Here is a 17,358-nt window from a genome sequence, read left to right on the forward strand (position 1 = left end):
CGTTAACCGTGAATAGCTTTTTAAATTACCTTTATCCATTTCCCCTCTGAACTACATACAGAGTAACAGACAGAGGAACAATCAAAAGACCGGTGTGTTCGAACCTTGTTCTATCAATATCACTTTAGCGGAGTACTTATACAAATGAATCCTAAACGTATTTGAGCGTTAGGCAGTTGGTTCATTTTTCTTCAACATCTTAATTTTTAAAGTCGAGATATGGGTGGCGTCTTCTTTTTAAAAATGTATTTCAAAGATTGTAGCTTACAGTCAATTTATGATTTACCAAAGACACTTTGGATTTACTATTTAATGGTACTTCCATTAGCTCAGTATCGCGTATGTTATAGTAGCAGCATTTGACTATAGCGTTTTTTTTTATGCTTAATGAGATAAAAAATTATATCAGTTTCGGCGTTTCGGCAGCCTTAGGATGTTAGAATGGGCATGGCAAAATGTTTTTAGGCAAATCGATAAAAATTTACAAGACTAATAAAGTCATGAAAAAATATCGAATGTGGGCGGTGTTAGGGGGGTTAAAGTGGGCGTGGAAATTATTTTACAAGACTAATAAAAATGTGAAGAAATAACATTTATCAAATGTGCGGGCGTGACAGTTTTGGGCGGATTGTGGGAGTGACAACAAGGGTCAATAAATTTGCGCTGCGTCTTTGTCTGTAGAATCTGTGTGCTAAATTTTATCTTCTAGCTTTTATGGTTCCTGAGATCTCCACGTTCATACGGACAGACGGGACAGTCGGACATGTCCAGATCGACTCGGCTATTGATCAGGATCAAGAATATATATACATTGTATAGTCGGAAACGCTTCCTTCTGCCTGTTCATGCTTTTCATCGAATCTAGGGTATTACTTTACGAGTACCGGGTATAAAAAATGTAAATATCGATAGAAATTTATAAGACTACTATAATACAAGAGAGAACGCTATAGTCGAGTTTCCTATATCTATCGATATCCCAGAAAAATTATGAAATTTCGCGTTCGCATTCACACCAGCTGAGAAACGGGTATCTGATAGTCGGGTAACTCGAAAATAGCATTCTCTCTTGTTTTGGGGTAAATCAGTTGTTTTGCCAATTTCTGTCGATATGCCGAAATCATATCATATTGTCCCACTCTGACCCATAAAAACAGCCAATTCTTTACCGCCCTCACCTTAGAACACTAAAATCAATTTTTTCGCCAATTTCTGCCGATATTCCTGATATTCTCGGTCCCACTTGGACTAGCTGAGTAACGGGTCAATTTTGGGCGTCACCAAAAAAATGCAGACATAGTGCAAAACTAATGTATGGCCGTTACGCATCTTGTTATTCTAGTGTCTTTGGTTTAACCCTTATTAAGATGGTGGGTTAAGTTAATTGCATAAAATTTAAAAATACCAGACATAGATTTCAAACGAACTTTATGTTTTCTCCATGTCAAGCGGAAAACAGAAAAATCAATACCTCGCATATTACCGAAAAAATCGAGAGCTTCTTCTTCAATCCGTTCTCTTTCGTTTACTGCGCAAGACCACCCCGGATTCGATGTGCTTTGAAATTCGTCGCTGGAATTAAAAGCTTGTCGCCTTCGACTACGGCGTACGCCTCTGAGATCTTCCTGACCGAATAAACTTAGTTCTGCCTTTAGAGTTACAGTGCGGCGATGTAACTATTTAATTATACCCGCTACTCGTAGAGTAGTATGGTATGCTATTCGTAAAGAAGAATGTAACTGGTAGAAAGAAACGTTTCCGACCCTTACAGGTATATTCTTGATCTATCCGTCCGCATAAACGTGGATCGACTAGTGATCCTAAGCAAGAATATGTTTATATTTTGTATTAAAATGACAATTAGAAAACCATTTTACGATTAGTGGTGATCTATACTTAAAGTATTTGTCTTTTATTTATACAACGACAATTTTAAATATTGCCTATTAAAAGATAATAATTTTATTTCAAAAAATCATCGTTGGAGCACTCATCGTCATCAACATTATTTTTCAAATGATTAAAACAAAAATATACATTTTTTACTGGGTTTTACTGTTTATATTTAAAGATAACAATGTGTTCTTATAAAAGTTCACCTGTTATGTGCGTCCTAATATTATCTGCCACAATTTTCAACGTATTTATGCAGATTAACGATAACATTACGATTTTTCCGTCCGCAGTGTTAAGACCTTCACATATTGGGATCAACAATATTTCTCATATTTCTATCGATTTGCCAAAACCGCCCAAAACGGCCACGCCCACACTTTTAAAAAATGTTTTCATATTTCTGCCACGCCCACTCTAACATCCTAAAGCCGCCTAGCCGGTCACGCCTACACTTTTCATGGATTATGAAAGTGGGCAAAGAGAAAGTTGTCGACTTTTAATGAGATGCAGGCAGACTGCTCGCAATCTTTTACTGGAAAATAAGCCACTTCGGAGGAGCTCTGGGTGACAAGAACTCTATTTGCTTGAATGCCAGGATGACCCCCTACGAGTGGGATGCAATTTTCAATTTGCATCTTTTCCCTTTCCACACTCAGGTTGTGACTACATTGGACCTTCGATATTCAATGAAAAGAAAGTACGCAATCTGCGTGTTTATTTGTGTTGCCTTGTAACATCAGACATTCGCCTGGAATTGGCAACCGACTTCAGAACCGACACCTTTCTCTCTTAGCGGCTTATGTATGTCCCTTAGAGGTGAACGTACCCAGAACATTAGCGACAAAGTCGCTAATGCAGCCATTTTTTGTCTTTAGCAACGCATACATATTAATTCAAATGTGGATTAAGCGGATTTATAGCCTTTACGTAGGCAAAGTTTTGCAGCTATTGGACTAACTCGAAGCTGGTCGGCTGACATATAGAGGTCACAAACAAAGATACATATGTATCTGTTCCAGCGGCAAGTCGCATAGCCCTCAGCTGAGCGGAAAGCTATGTGCGCGAGGAGAGCTTAGGCCCCCCGCCCCACACGCAGCTGGCGCCACAAACCCCCTTAGAACGACGAAGCTGCCCGGAGTCGAATACGAGTGCGAGCCGAACCATTGGCGATAGGCCTGGTGCAAGCTGCGGCGACGATGGCACTATCATTGGCGTTTTAACTGTGGACGGTTGCTACTCGCACTCGCTGGCGGATTAACGGCATAAATATTTACATAGATATATCTATTTCACATACATAAAAACAGTTATATCTGGAGCTACTATGTACTAGTAGAGGGGAAGCGTTTGAAGACGAAAAAACTTTCATTCTGTATGTGTGTCATTCAAACATAAGTCTTACATATTCCTACAAAGTGCTGGTTACATAAAAGCCCACAAACAAACAATTAACAAATTCAATCATCGATGTGTTCGGCAGTGTTTAAAGTAAACTAAGCTTCAAATCCGAAACGAATTAAGAATTAAAATATTGCTTTAAATTAATATAAACCTCGTTGTTGCGAAACCAAATTTTCACTGATTACGTCGACGTCGGCAATGAGGACATATATCAGCTAAAATATCCTTGTAAAAGTTATATACATACTGAAATTCGATTTTTCCTTATCTGGCTGTACCGACAAAAGAGAATACAAATAAGTAACATGAAGTAGGAAGTGTGCGTGTGCTAGTGTGAAGTATAAGGAAACTTATATTTCATAAGCATTTGCAGTGGAAGGGAATAGAATGTGTAATAGAGCGATTGAATGTTGTATAGCTTATGCCGATTGACATTTAATTAAGGAAGTATTTCTTAAACAGAATGGAGTTTCTATTGATTTTTTTTATTTGGAATGGAGATCCGAGTGCCGAACGAAATTGTAAAAAACTTCACAAGGGAAATAGATGTGTGTATTCCCAACACACCCTTTGTGATTCGGAGGAAGGAAGCTGATGTTGCCTACATTTCTACGCTTTGCCCTTTTTCATTCAAAGCCAATAGCAGCCAAATTGTAGAATCAGAAATAGGAGCAAAAGCTGGCTAACGCAGGGCCGAGTCCAGTGGGGCGCGTTGCGCAATAAGCACTACAGAAAGGCAGCAACGGCAGCGGCGTCACTGGCTGCAGAAAAAGAGTAAGTCAAGCCATGCGAGCTTGAGTGTCGGGACTTCCAATGATAAAAAGAGAGAGCAGAAGCAGGGCGACATTTCAACATAATTAAGATGTGTAGCCTGTCGCGTTCGGCCAGCTGTCCCAGCCACATCCCATTGTCCGCTGCTGTTTGCTAAAACGGTGTTGCTGCCTCCGGGCGTTACTTGAACAGCAAGCGAATTAGCTGCGGTTTCTGGATCGGATTTGCGCAGGGGCCAATGCTAATGGAAACACACACCCGGCCATAGCAAAACGCACCGAATATGCTATTAAGCTGGCGCCCAGCTGTCGTGGAATGGATTTCTTCCACAACCTCAACTCAAACAGGGAACACATAAAATTGCGAGCTTAGATTCCAGTTGCGTTCTCTTTAGTGCTTTTCGGCTCCCTTAAATTCTCTGCGCATGCTTATGGATTCTTAGATTGACTTCCCAATGCTTTTTTCCACACTTAAGATTACATAACAGTTGTCAGATAGTGTGGTTAAAATCAGCAGAGGTAACTTAAATTTATTTAATGCTAGTTGGCCTTTATTCTTTCAACAAATAATTTTCTAAAAATTTACAAAGTACCACAAACTATTCGATATACAGAAAGTTCTCTCTACAACACAGAATATAGGAAATACATTTAAATCAGGTATCCTTTTTCCAAAATCGCGTCGTTAATAATCATAGCGCCATTAATAATCTAAATATTATAAATTTTTTTATTTAAATAATATTTTTCAGTAACGATTCACATTAAATGCAAATCCCCACAAAATTATTGTTACAGACGTTTAAAAGTATATAGAAAAATTTTGCACAAGAACAGTTGATAAAGGAAACTTAAAATAACAACTTAAAACAAAAATAAACTCAAAATAATTAAATAAATTATATTAAAATATATATATATTCAATAAGCGCTATAAACTTAAAAGTAAACCTTCAGACGCAAGGTAGAACACTAAACCAATAGTTTAAAAGGAAATCGTTTGAAAGACAATACGCCCATCAACACACCAAAAAATTACAATGGCAGATAAAAAAATTGGTGAATACTATGCACCACCTGTGAAAATGGGCAAATGGGAGGGTTTCAAAAAATTCCTATGGAACAGTGAAACTAGCCAATGCCTTGGACGCACCGGATCCAGTTGGGGTAAGTACATTATTAAATCGCTTACATTTAAATTAATATTATACATACATATATTAAAAACTATTAAAACAATTTATTAATAAAATCGATTTGTGGTCTATGTCACCGTCTGTGTCACTCGGATTGAGAATGTGTATATTTTGTAGGATGTATATAGTTTTTCTACTTTTTATCGATTTAGCATAGATATATGGGTATCGGGCATATAAATACAGATATTTTACCAAATTATATTACTAACAAAAATCATTTATTAATCAAATGGTTCAAGCTATTGAGTTTCGGAAATTTAAGTAGCTAATAAAACAAATTCTAGACCCATTGAATCAATTTCTATAACTGTACTAGCTTTATAATAGGACATGTAAGAAACGTCTGAATTGTGTGCGTTGCGACTGGGGGTAACCTGCTTACTGGCAAACGGGAGTATGTCACTACAGTTAAATTTAAGGTAAACCCCTATTCTCTTTTTGTAATGCAAACAATGGCTGTGTTGTCCTAATTCTTACAAGGGTCCGAGTTAGATTGTGGGCATGGCTAATTGTTTTATTTATTACGGTTGTCATTTATATTACATATGTACGTATATATATTATGATATTAACACATTAAATAATTTAAGATTAAATAATTTAAGTTTTGCAGTCAAACTAAGTACGTATACATTTTTAAATGAAAACAAATTTTTTAACAAGGTATCTAAATCTCGGTCCATTTATCAATTGCCACAATTATCATAAAGGCAATTTAAAAAATAGATTCATCAGGGACTCAATTATTGAAATCAACTTGCGGCGCAGCAAACCGGGCTACAAGTAAAGCAATTAAGTGAATATCGTTTCAATTTACAGTGATACTCGAAAGTTAGCTAACAACATGCTAAATAAAACGATGCGATTTTTAACGAAAACTTAATAATTCAACTAAAAACTATAACCTTTACAACAGTGACACCGCAATTAGCTTGCGAATCATAAAAGATTTGCATGAATTTACAGTCCGAAAAAGTCGAGTCCCCCGACTATCAAATACCCGTTACTCAGCTAGTGGAAGTGCCAGCGCAAAATTTCATAATTTTTCTGGGATATCGATAGATATTGGAAGCTCGATTGGAACGCTGGATTGCGTTCTCTCTTGTATTTTAGTAGTCTTGTACATTTTTTATAACCGGTACCCAGGATTCGTTAAAAGGAATGAACAGGCAGAAGGAAGCGTTTCCGACTATATAGAGAATATATACTCTTGATCCTGCTCAATAGCCGGAGTCGATATATGATATGTTTATGATATATGATTGTCGGGGATAATAATCAAGATTATAAATACCTCCTTTTTATTTCTCCTACTGGGATAGTAACATATATTTGGACTTCATCAGCGTCTAAATGAACTTTACATTCGCACAGGACTCTAGGCAAATCATTAACATATTTATATTAGAAAACATAAAGGAAATAACATTGAAACCACGGGAATTCCTGGAATAAGCCTGCTAAATGTTGATAATTAGATACTAGGGACCACCACTGGGTGTTACACACCTTTCATCATTTTATTTAGGATTTTCTAATACTGGTAATATTTTATTGAAGTTAAGCAGATTCTTACATGCATATTTCCTTTCCATTTTCATTGATAGAAAATTGGTCTCACTTGTTGGTATCTCGTTCGCCCTCTCTAATGTTCACTGACTATGTTCACAACGGGTATCTGATAGTCGTGAAACTCTGCTATAGCGAACTCTCTTGTTATTAATGAAGCTAAGAATTATACCTATGAGTAATTAATAACCGTTGACTCTTTTCGTGTTTCACATTTTTCCAGCGAAAATTCTTCTATTTTACATAATATTTTATGCGGCGTTAACTGGTTTTTTTGCTGCAATTTTCACTGTATTTTATCAAACATTGGACAATGAAAAGCCAAAATGGATGCTTGACAATGGCTTGATAGGGTCCAACCCAGGTAAGTAACGAAATATCATACTACCTTTAAATGTCCACAATCTTATTAAAAATATTAGACTGTGTTTGGGAATACAGTTAAGAAAAAATTACGTAAATTGAACATACAAATTTAATACATACTCAATTTTTACATATTATTTAGAAAAAGAGTTCTGGATTCTAGATTCTTTTTCATTGTAATGTTCTCTGTACTAAGTGTTCCGCACATTGGAACAATACTCCAGACAGAAATATAATAGTATTTAATTTTAAATTTCTTTAACCACAGTTGTCTATATAAAAGCATATTTCTTATCAGACAGTACACCAAAGTTCTGAGTCAAAGAGTAAGAAATCAGATTAATCAATAAATTAATTTAAATTATTTAAATAGCAAAAGCAAATTTACTGATTATTTATGCGTATTTTCGGGAATGAAACACAAGTCTCTTTGGCCGGAACTCTAACAAAGACAACTACGAACGTAACCAGAAAGATGACGTGCTTTAAAGAGAAAATAGTTATAATAATTAATTTTTATCTCCATTTTATTTTAACTCCAAAGCTAAAATTTGTTCCGTTTACATCAGGTCTAGGCTTTCGACCAATGCCACCGGAAGCGAATGTTGAGAGCACATTAGTTTGGTACGAGTCATCAAAGAAGGATAACTATAAGTACTGGGTGGACGAGACTTCACGTTTTCTGAAATGTAAGTTTTACAATGAATACAGCAGTCTCAAACATACTTATAATGGAAAAGTTATATCAATTTACTTTATATTGGCGTTTGGTCTTTAATAAGTTGCGTTCCTAATTGTTTTTCTACAACTTTTTTTGTACTTCTATCCGTTTTCGGATAAATTAAATATATATGTGTATTCTTGGTAAGGAACACCGTCTGTCTGTCCGCGTGTCGATCTATCTATACGTATGATCGGCAACATCTTTCACTTATAATACCCTATCAGACAATAAATCAGACAATTACATTCTACATAACTATATTATGTAATGTAATTTTCTGAGCAGTCGCCACCGCACTATGGGGAATTTTACATTTTTTTTGTATAAAGTAATATCTCGTAAATTATTAAAGTTACGATGAGCATTATTTCTTAGTCTTATACATACATTTATAATTATTTTGGCAAGGTGTTGAATGGTGGAAATTGCTGAATGTTCTTTTTCCTTTATGAGCCCATGCTTTTGTCGACGAGACCAGAAATGTAGTCTACCTACACCATGTATTAGATTGTCCACAATCGGTACTAACTTAAGGTTCTTAAAATTTTTGTGGCGCAAAAAATCTTTCGGAGTCGCATTGCAAATGGGGCAAGCCTGGAATGAGTTCGTATTTGTAAGGGCGTTAAGCACTTTTCCGTCAATAACAGTCAAGTACAAATTAATCATAACGTAAAGGGTTTTATTATTATTGAGGATGGCTATGCATTATATTAAATTTTTGAAAAAGTTTGATTGCTGATTTTTCATTGCCATTGCCTCCTCTTGCTATTCGTGCTACTGTATGATTTATGAGATATTGTAGGCTTACTATCGCTACGGCAACATTTTTTTTTGGCCACTGCCTTATAGTTGGGATAAATTGCAGCCTTTCTGTTCTTTGCGTCCTCCTGAATCGCACAGAACTGGTACTTTGTAGGTCCTTGATCCAAAATTAAGGCCAGAGCCTCTTTATGTTATACGGGCTTGATTATCCACTTCCTAATAATCTTCGCTTCAGCTTCCGCAACCAGATCGTTGAGCTCATTCTTACGTGCCAGCCATACTCAACGCTTGCAACAATAATCCAGGGTTACGTTTCTGTGCCGAAATTTCATAATTTTTCTCAATGAGAACAAATTTAAAAATTGTTCAAAAGTGTGGGCGTGACCGGCTTGGCGGCTTTAGGGCGTTAGAGTGGGCGTGGCAAAATGTTTTTGGCAAATCGATAGAAATTTACAAGACTAATAAAATTATGAAAATATATCCAATATTTTTTCAAAAATGTGGGCGTGGCAGTTTTGGCTGTTTGGGTGAACAAACTTGCGCTGCGTCTATGTTTCTAAAATTTGTATGCTGAATCTAAACCTTATAGCTTTTATAGTTCCTGGAATCTCGCGTTCATACGGACAGACGGACATGGATAGATCGACTCGTCTATTGATCCTGATCAAGAATATATATACTTCGTATGGTCAGAAACGCTTTCTGCTGCCTGTTACATATCGAATCTAGTATACCCTGTTACTCTACGATTAACTTGTATAAAAATGCTGTCGTCGATATTTCCACAAATATTTGAATTTCCATATTATTACCCCATATGTTCTAAATAGGGAATTCATCACTCTTCAGGTTGGACTAACACACTTACTTAACAAATTTCAACAATTTTTTAAAACTTTAAGGTTGAAATTTTGTTTTGAAAGTTGCTAAATAAACAAATTGTTAAGTTTAAACGCACAAGTTAAGCAACTTATTAGTAAAAACACATTGTACACACCTGAATTTTAAGGGCCTTGTGGTTGAAAAGATATCTATTTTCGTAAGCACTAAAAAACGGAACGTGCTTTATGTTTGCAACAACTGACTTTAAAGCTGTTAATATTTAACATTGGACTGGTAACCTACATTTGCGCTACATAACATAAACCTTTGGTCAATTCTTAATTAGTTAAGAAACTAATTTTTAAAGTTTGCAAGATTTTTAAAAACACATTTATGCCAAAACAACGGATCAACTTCCCCATAGTGCACCGCCACGTCCGTCTTTTCGTTCCGTCCAGTTTAGTCAATTTTAAACCTATCTGCGTGAAACTTCCCCAAAAGTCTTGCTTATTACTAAATACCACAAAACAAATTCAAAATATAAAAGTGGCTAAAAATGTACCTTCGTTGTTTTTAGTCGTTTGATAAACACTAGTTTTTGAACAATATACAATTCATTTTTTAATTTAAACTAAAGCGGTCGACTATAGAATATATATAAATAGATCCCATGAGAACCTCCGGAATATTAATTTAATAAAGGACACAGTGTTTGTACCAGATACACACACTAGGTTTTATACCTAGTATTCATGGAGTTACATGGTATACTAGATTACTTAAATAGTATGTAACAGAACAGGTAGATGGACGTTGACATTAAGAAAAATAAACAGCAGCAAAACTGAGAATAGCTGTTCAGGTACTTTAAAGTCGTTTTAAATATGGGCAGTTGTACGACATTTTGTAAACTGGGGTGCGAATCGAGTACTTTAAAACTAAAACAGTGTCTTAAATAAGCCAAGACATTTTTAGAACTATTAAAAATAATAAAAAGCACCATCAAATAAATATTTTTGTCACTTCCATTGTCTCAAAAGCTAAAGCTACAAAGCTAAAAACATAATATTTAAAGGTGATTCGAATAACATTCGCAAATACGATTAATTCTTACATATAAAATAACATTTTTTTGGAAAATTATTCTGTTAGGCTACAAATTGTATATGTTTTTATATTAACATTGCTCAATCTCGTATAGGACTATTGTACTAAATATTTTTGAACGATTTGTCTTCAGGGTCAGAAATGAATCAATCATTTCCATGTCATATAAATTAATTATAATTGACATACACTTCGTTTTATAAAATTATGGCATGCTTTCTCAGGCGTGGGCTTCTGATATTGCATATTAATTTTAATGATATATTTTTTTTGTAATTTTTATCTGTGATAACCGACAATAATAAGATCACAGTAAGTTATACACAGCTCGAACAAATAGCAAACAGAAATCTTTATCGCTATTTTACAGTCTTGCAAAGCTTATTAGTGAATAAACAAAAGGCGTAAAGTAAATAAATAATGTTTACTTATGTAAAGTTAATAAAAAATATTAGCCTGTGGACAAAACAATATAAAGTAATACGATCTTAAGGCTTTACCCTTCTTAAACTCTGTTAACGGACTTCGCAGCATACCAAGATCTTGAGAAGCAGAATCAAGTGAACTGTAGCTTTGAACATCCACCACAAGACGACAAAGTCTGCGGCATTGACTTCTCCAGCTTCTCGCCATGTACAGCTGACAACAACTTTGGCTACCACGTTGCCCGGCCATGTATTTTCCTTAAGTTGAATAAGGTAAAAGACTTCATCTATTGGGCAAAATCAAATCATTTCCTGAACATAAAAGTTACATTCGATTTCTAGATTTACAATTGGATACCAGAAATTTACAACGATTCTAAGACCTTGCCAGATCATATGCCAGAGGAACTAAAACAGCACATCAAGGAAAAGCAAAGTCTTAGGCCCAATGAAGTAAGCTTAGAAACAATATTTTAACAATAATTGAATTTAAATAAAAAATGGTTTTTTATATACTTCTTCCAGACAAATGTAGTTTGGGTCTCGTGCGAGGGAGAAAATCCCGCTGATGTCGAGAACATAAAAGCACGTGACTACTATCCCCGCATGGGGTTTCCTCGTTACTATTTTCCGTTTAAAAACATTCAGGGATATATACCGCCCATTGTTGCTGTTCAATTTACCGTTGAAAGTAAGTAAAAATTGTTTATGTATTACATCGGTAATTAATAATTATTCTATAAAAACGATGCAATGTTGTTTTTATTGGTAGAAGTTTTTTACAAATACAAATGTAATATGTTTGTATAAAAAGGTAGGGAATCCATTATTTAATTAATTAACAAACTGTATTCTATAGTCAGATTGAGTTTTTATCGCGTAATTTTCATTTTTGGGCTTACATATTTTTAGCTGCCATTGATCAAGTTATTCAGCCGTGATCAGCCGTACCATCAACGGTTTTAGAACCATTTCATAACCGTGTTAATATAGTACTAGAACTTTGCAAATCATATTTATTAGAATAACTACTCTTGTCAATCTTGTCATGTCCGTTTACTTAACTGTCCGTACAAACGAAGAGAACACAGTAAATATAACATTCTATATTTACTACTATAGTTACCGACACAAAAAGACACGCCCACACTTTTTATACCCATTTCTATAGATATGTCAACAACATATAACACTCTTATGCCTATAAGCCGCAAAAAATGGAAAATTTGTTTAAGCTTATATTGCAATTTATCACAACTGGCTGAGTAACGGAAGTCTCACAGTTTAGGAAGTCGTCTATAATTATTTTTAAAAAATGATTGCCCTTTTAAATTGTATTATTAACATGTTTTATTTCTATGGGTTCATTGGGAAAGACTATAGCAAACTTTGTTGTTACTTATAATATTTAAGTGATATTTTTAACCATACATTTGCAATGTGGTAAACCCTTACTATGGTAACTCTTTATTTTAGCCGGCGTTTTGATCAATATTGAATGTAAAGCTTGGGCCCGCAACATTAATCACGACCGCTCAGACAGAAGAGGATCCGTTCACTTCGAGTTGATGGTTGATTAAGAGAGTCGTTACGAAGATGTCATTGGCGAGAAGAGATCGGCCGTATTATTATTCGAAAAATATATGAGAAAATAAAATAAAATAAATGAATGGAATCTAGAAAAATCTGGCAACAAAACCCACACAGAATAGATACAAGAAAAATGTAGTAGCGCAGAAACGACAGGTTATTGCAAAAAAAAAACAAAAAAAAAAATTAACGTGCGAAATACAGCAGCAACCAAAGAGAAAACTAATAAAAAAAAAAGCTACAAAAACCAATGAAAACCTTTAAGAGAAAATAAACCTTGCCCAATAAAGCAAAACAAAAAGCTTAGAATATAGAACCCTACCCAACGCTAAATAAACACCGCCTCACGCATATTCACACAAAAACCTTAATTTTTAATCATAGCTTCTTTTTCACAGCAAATAGGCAGAAACATAAACAAAATGTTCATAGCAAAAAATTTTACCTATTTCAATTCTTGTTTGTTGTTTAGTTTTACCCTCATATAGCAAGAAACAACAAGTACTACAAACAAGAGTACTAAAATTCTAACATATATTGTACTTAAACAATTACCAAAGTTCAGTACCTTATCCCATCATCGCGATTATCATTTTTAAAAGCAAAATATAATGTAAAGGTTTTTGAAATATCATTTGGTTTATTCAATAAAATGTTAAAAAAAAAACATTATTTTACCCACTTCGAAAAATTATAATTACATAATGCCTAATACTTTTTTGTGTTAATACTGCGTTCACAATGCAACGAGAACATAAATTGTAGTTTCTTGAAAAGAATTAAACCACAACTGGAATTAGAAAACTAAATCGAAAAAATCTTTATGAATTATTAAATAAAGGAAAACTGAAAGCAAATCAAGGCATATATCTACTGAAGCCTCTTTATTTATTCTTGAGATCACCGATGGATGAATCGCATTAAAATACATATATTAAATTAATAAAACCGAAGAACACAGAATAAACTGCAGAGATAACTGAGTAAAATGTAAAAATATTACGGGTTGAAATAATAATGAGCATATAAAATTTAAATATATAATGTATACTACACTACAGAAATAAATTCAAGTTGCTTTACCCAATTTACTCGTTTCCATCATATGTATGTATGCGTATGTTCCATCATATGTTTTACAGCGAAATCCAGGGAAGTTAAGAATTTTTTAGTCCACCCGTTCGCATAGTTAAGTTTCTCACTGTATAACTGCAATATACTATATGTATATTATATTAAATTTTGTTATTTACTCACAGGCAACCCGTTGACCAGATTGTGAAAATAATAAGAGAAATTTGAGTCTCCTCTTTTCCATCCACTTAACAAGATAAATTTCTTTGATTCGTATAAGGTATTGAGCCATATAAATGATAGTCTTGCTAAAAAGAAGAAAAAGTGCAGCCTAAATAAAATAAAATATATAATAAGCGTAAATTCACAAAAAGAACTTAAACAGAAATATCTCAAGAGAAAATATTTCACTTAATTAAAAGAAATCGAAATGGAAATATTGATGCCATGTCCATTTCTATTGCAAATTTGGTATGTGGACTTCATTATTTTTTGAAGTCGCATTTGACTTCATCAAATTTATTAAGTTTAACCAGTGTACGTTATTAAAATATAATCTTTAAAATACCATGTAAAATGGTTCGAAAATGTAATACGGAAATGGTTTTCTAAAATCTTTGTAGTGCATGTTTTCCTAAGACTAAGCTTAACAAATTATTAAATAAAAGTATTAAGTTAAGTAGTAAAACGAAATTACCAAAACTTTTAATTTTTAACCAAAAGTTCTGGTTGGGAGATCGTTTGAAATATATTTATCCTTCAGGTAACCGCGGGCAGAAATATCTTTAAATTGTGCTTACTTATTCATTTATTTCTTTTACACACAAATTTAAACTTGAATATTTTTTTAATTTACAATTTTCCTGGTAAAGCGTCGTTGAATCTTAATAGATTATCTCGGGTAACATCAGAATTCATTATTTTTATTAATAAATATATTCTAAACATATAAACACATAAAAACAAACTAACAATTAAATATTTTTCCCAGCTGCTTATAAATTAAAAAAATTATGTTCATCAGTTGCTGATTGGAATGGTCTGCCAGCGGCTGCCAATAACTCGCTATGATTCGTTTTCGAATAAAATATTACTTTAAAGACTAAACTTTATTTAATAAAATTATATTTAACAAGTATATAAATAAACTGCCATTTTTAATGCATTAATAAAAACGTAGAAAAAACCATAAAAAATTGAACTTTTGTAAGTAAGCCGGCGACAAAAGTTTTTCAATGATTGTTTTAGAAATTTAAAAAAGTCACATATTTATAAATATGCCCAATGTTCAGATTTCGCTACCAAAAAGTTTTCTAAGGTCTCCCACAGAGAAGTCAAACACACTGGAGCGTGTGTATGAATCAACGATAATTGATCAAATTTTCGTTTTATAATAATTGGTATAAATTAACGAAAAAGTATGAAACAACTAGTGACATTACCAAAATTAAATGAAATAGAAATAAAGTGTATTTAAATTAAACTATATAGCTCTAAGAAAGAATAACATTTACAAAATGTATGCAAATATATATATGTTATATGCAAAAAATTAAAAAATGTAAGTATGCATTCATTTATAATTCTTGGTTTACCACTAAAACCTTTTCAACCAAAAGCGCAGACCGCAGTACACGAACAGTATAAATTCAAAAACTACAATTTATCATTCGTAGAAATAACTTGTTTATGTTTTCTTTAAAAGTTATTAGACCTAAAGTAACATAAATCAATAATACGAATTTGATTTTCTAGTCAGGTGTAGGAATTTCAAAAATAAATCCCAAACTGCTCTTACGACATCTTCATTAAAAAGAGAAAATTATTAAATGGGCAACAAAACGACGAACGACACAGCTTTTTGTATTATTTAAAAATAACTATAATAAAAATAATTAAAAAATCTAAAATATTAAATTAAACTTACATCAAGAAGTAAATAAAAACAACTAATAAAAGGTAATACAATGTGCTACATAATTCTTGAAAAAATCCCATTAAAAACGAAGTCAATGTACACGTTACAAAGAATAAATTGTTTGACACATTTTACTTAATTCAATAAAAATAATATGTTGATATGGAATTAAGCAATTCCAAAAAAAAAACAAAGAGAGAAAGTTTTTTATTATAGCTTCATTTAGCTAAAACTATACTAACTTAGATAGTATAGCATTAGCTACGGGGCTTACAGATATATTTATTTACAATGTTATTATATCTTAATTTAGTTAATATATAATTTGCTGGCTTGTTATGTACAATTGCCTGTTTTGTATTTAGATTTTGTGGTATAATTGGGTTTTTTGAGGAAAAGTATGAGTTTTTGTATGTTATCTGGATTGGGTTTGCTAAGAAGGTCTAGAGGGTTGGTGTTGTTAAACATATCTTGTTTGGCTTGTAGGAGGGATGGGCATGAGTTTAATATGTGGGTTATTGAAATATCACCTTGGCAAAACGGACAAGTGGGTATTGAATTGGGATTTAGGTAGTGTTGGTGGGTTATGTTTGTGTGTCCTAGTCGAAGTCGTATTATTTTTATTTGGTCAAGTCTGTTCCAATTTGGGTGGGATGGTTTGAGGTAATCGCATGTCTGTGAGGTGTTCGTATTAATAGATTGGTACCATGGACTGCAGTTTTTTAGGTTTTCTTTCTTTTTTGTCGCAAGGTCGGCTTTAAGTTGTTTTCTTATATCTGTGGTATTTTTGTTTGGGGTGAGGATAAGTGGCATGTTGCTTGCTGATTTTGCAGATTGATCGGCTAGTTCATTTCCTTTTATTCCTGAATGGCTAGGAATCCACATTATTTTAATTTTAGGTGCGTGTTGCGTTATTAGCGATCGTATTCTGCTTGGGTAAATATAAATGTTATTATTTGTGTTTTGAATTGAATCTATTGCTGATAGGGAGTCGGAACAGATAATAAATTTGCCTCTTCGGTTTTTAGTAAGTTCTATTGCTTCTAGGATGGCGATTGTTTCGGAGGTGAGGACGGAGGTGGATGGAGGCAGTATGCCGTATTTCAAGACGTCTGTCTCCGTTGTAATGGCGAATGATATTGTGTAATTAATTTTTGAACCGTCAGTGAATATGAAATTATGTGTTTTAAGGTTATTCTTTGTGTGTTCGTATAATTTTCTGTATTGATCTGAAGATGTTTGTTCTTTCTTGTGGATTCTAAATGATGTGTCTATTAGATTGGGGAGGGTCCATGATGGCCTGTATTTATGGAGTTTTATTGGTTTGTAGGGTAGATTAAGTTCTAGGCTAAGCTTGATTGTTCGGTCTATTGTTGGTGTTTTTTTTATTTTAGTTTTTTTTATGCTTAACGAACTTATGTATTGACAAAGACACTAGAATAACAAGATGCGTAACGGCCATACATTCGTTTGGCACTATGCAGCCACTTTTTTGGTGAAGGCCAAATTTGCTCTCGTTCCGCTCGCTGACGCTGAGAGCGTAAGAAATCTAAAAATAGAATTTGCTTGCTTGTGTGAGTAAAAACAAGAGACGAGAACGCGTATATGTGTGCGTGTTGTGCTAGAAGACGATTTTCGGGCCGAAATCAATTCTGATCGAAGAAACGAATTTAAATATTTGAAGTTTTGGCCAATTTCGCAGCAATATGATAAAATAAAATAAAAATTCAGGCCC

The 17,358-nt window shown here is 33.7% G+C and overlaps 1 protein-coding gene across 2 annotated transcripts; it reads left to right on the forward strand.

Moving 5' to 3' along the window:
• Positions 1–4,819: 4,819 nt before the first annotated feature.
• LOC117150524 (sodium/potassium-transporting ATPase subunit beta-2) lies at positions 4,820–12,996 on the forward strand. 2 transcript variants are annotated; one of them, XM_033317445.1, is made up of 8 exons: positions 4,820–5,234; positions 7,059–7,199; positions 7,771–7,890; positions 10,923–10,928; positions 11,148–11,314; positions 11,384–11,494; positions 11,567–11,732; positions 12,518–12,996. In XM_033317445.1, the coding sequence occupies exons 1-8, from the start codon at positions 5,108–5,110 to the stop codon at positions 12,619–12,621; spliced, it is 942 nt and encodes a 313-aa protein (XP_033173336.1). In that variant the 5' UTR covers positions 4,820–5,107; the 3' UTR covers positions 12,622–12,996. The 2 variants fall into 2 exon arrangements, with proteins under 2 accessions (XP_033173336.1, XP_033173338.1); XM_033317447.1 differs by lacking the exon at positions 10,923–10,928.
• Positions 12,997–17,358: the final 4,362 nt, after the last annotated feature.

The sequence above is a fragment of the Drosophila mauritiana genome, chromosome 2L, assembly GCF_004382145.1.
Source record: "Drosophila mauritiana strain mau12 chromosome 2L, ASM438214v1, whole genome shotgun sequence".
NCBI lineage: Eukaryota > Metazoa > Arthropoda > Insecta > Diptera > Drosophilidae > Drosophila > Drosophila mauritiana.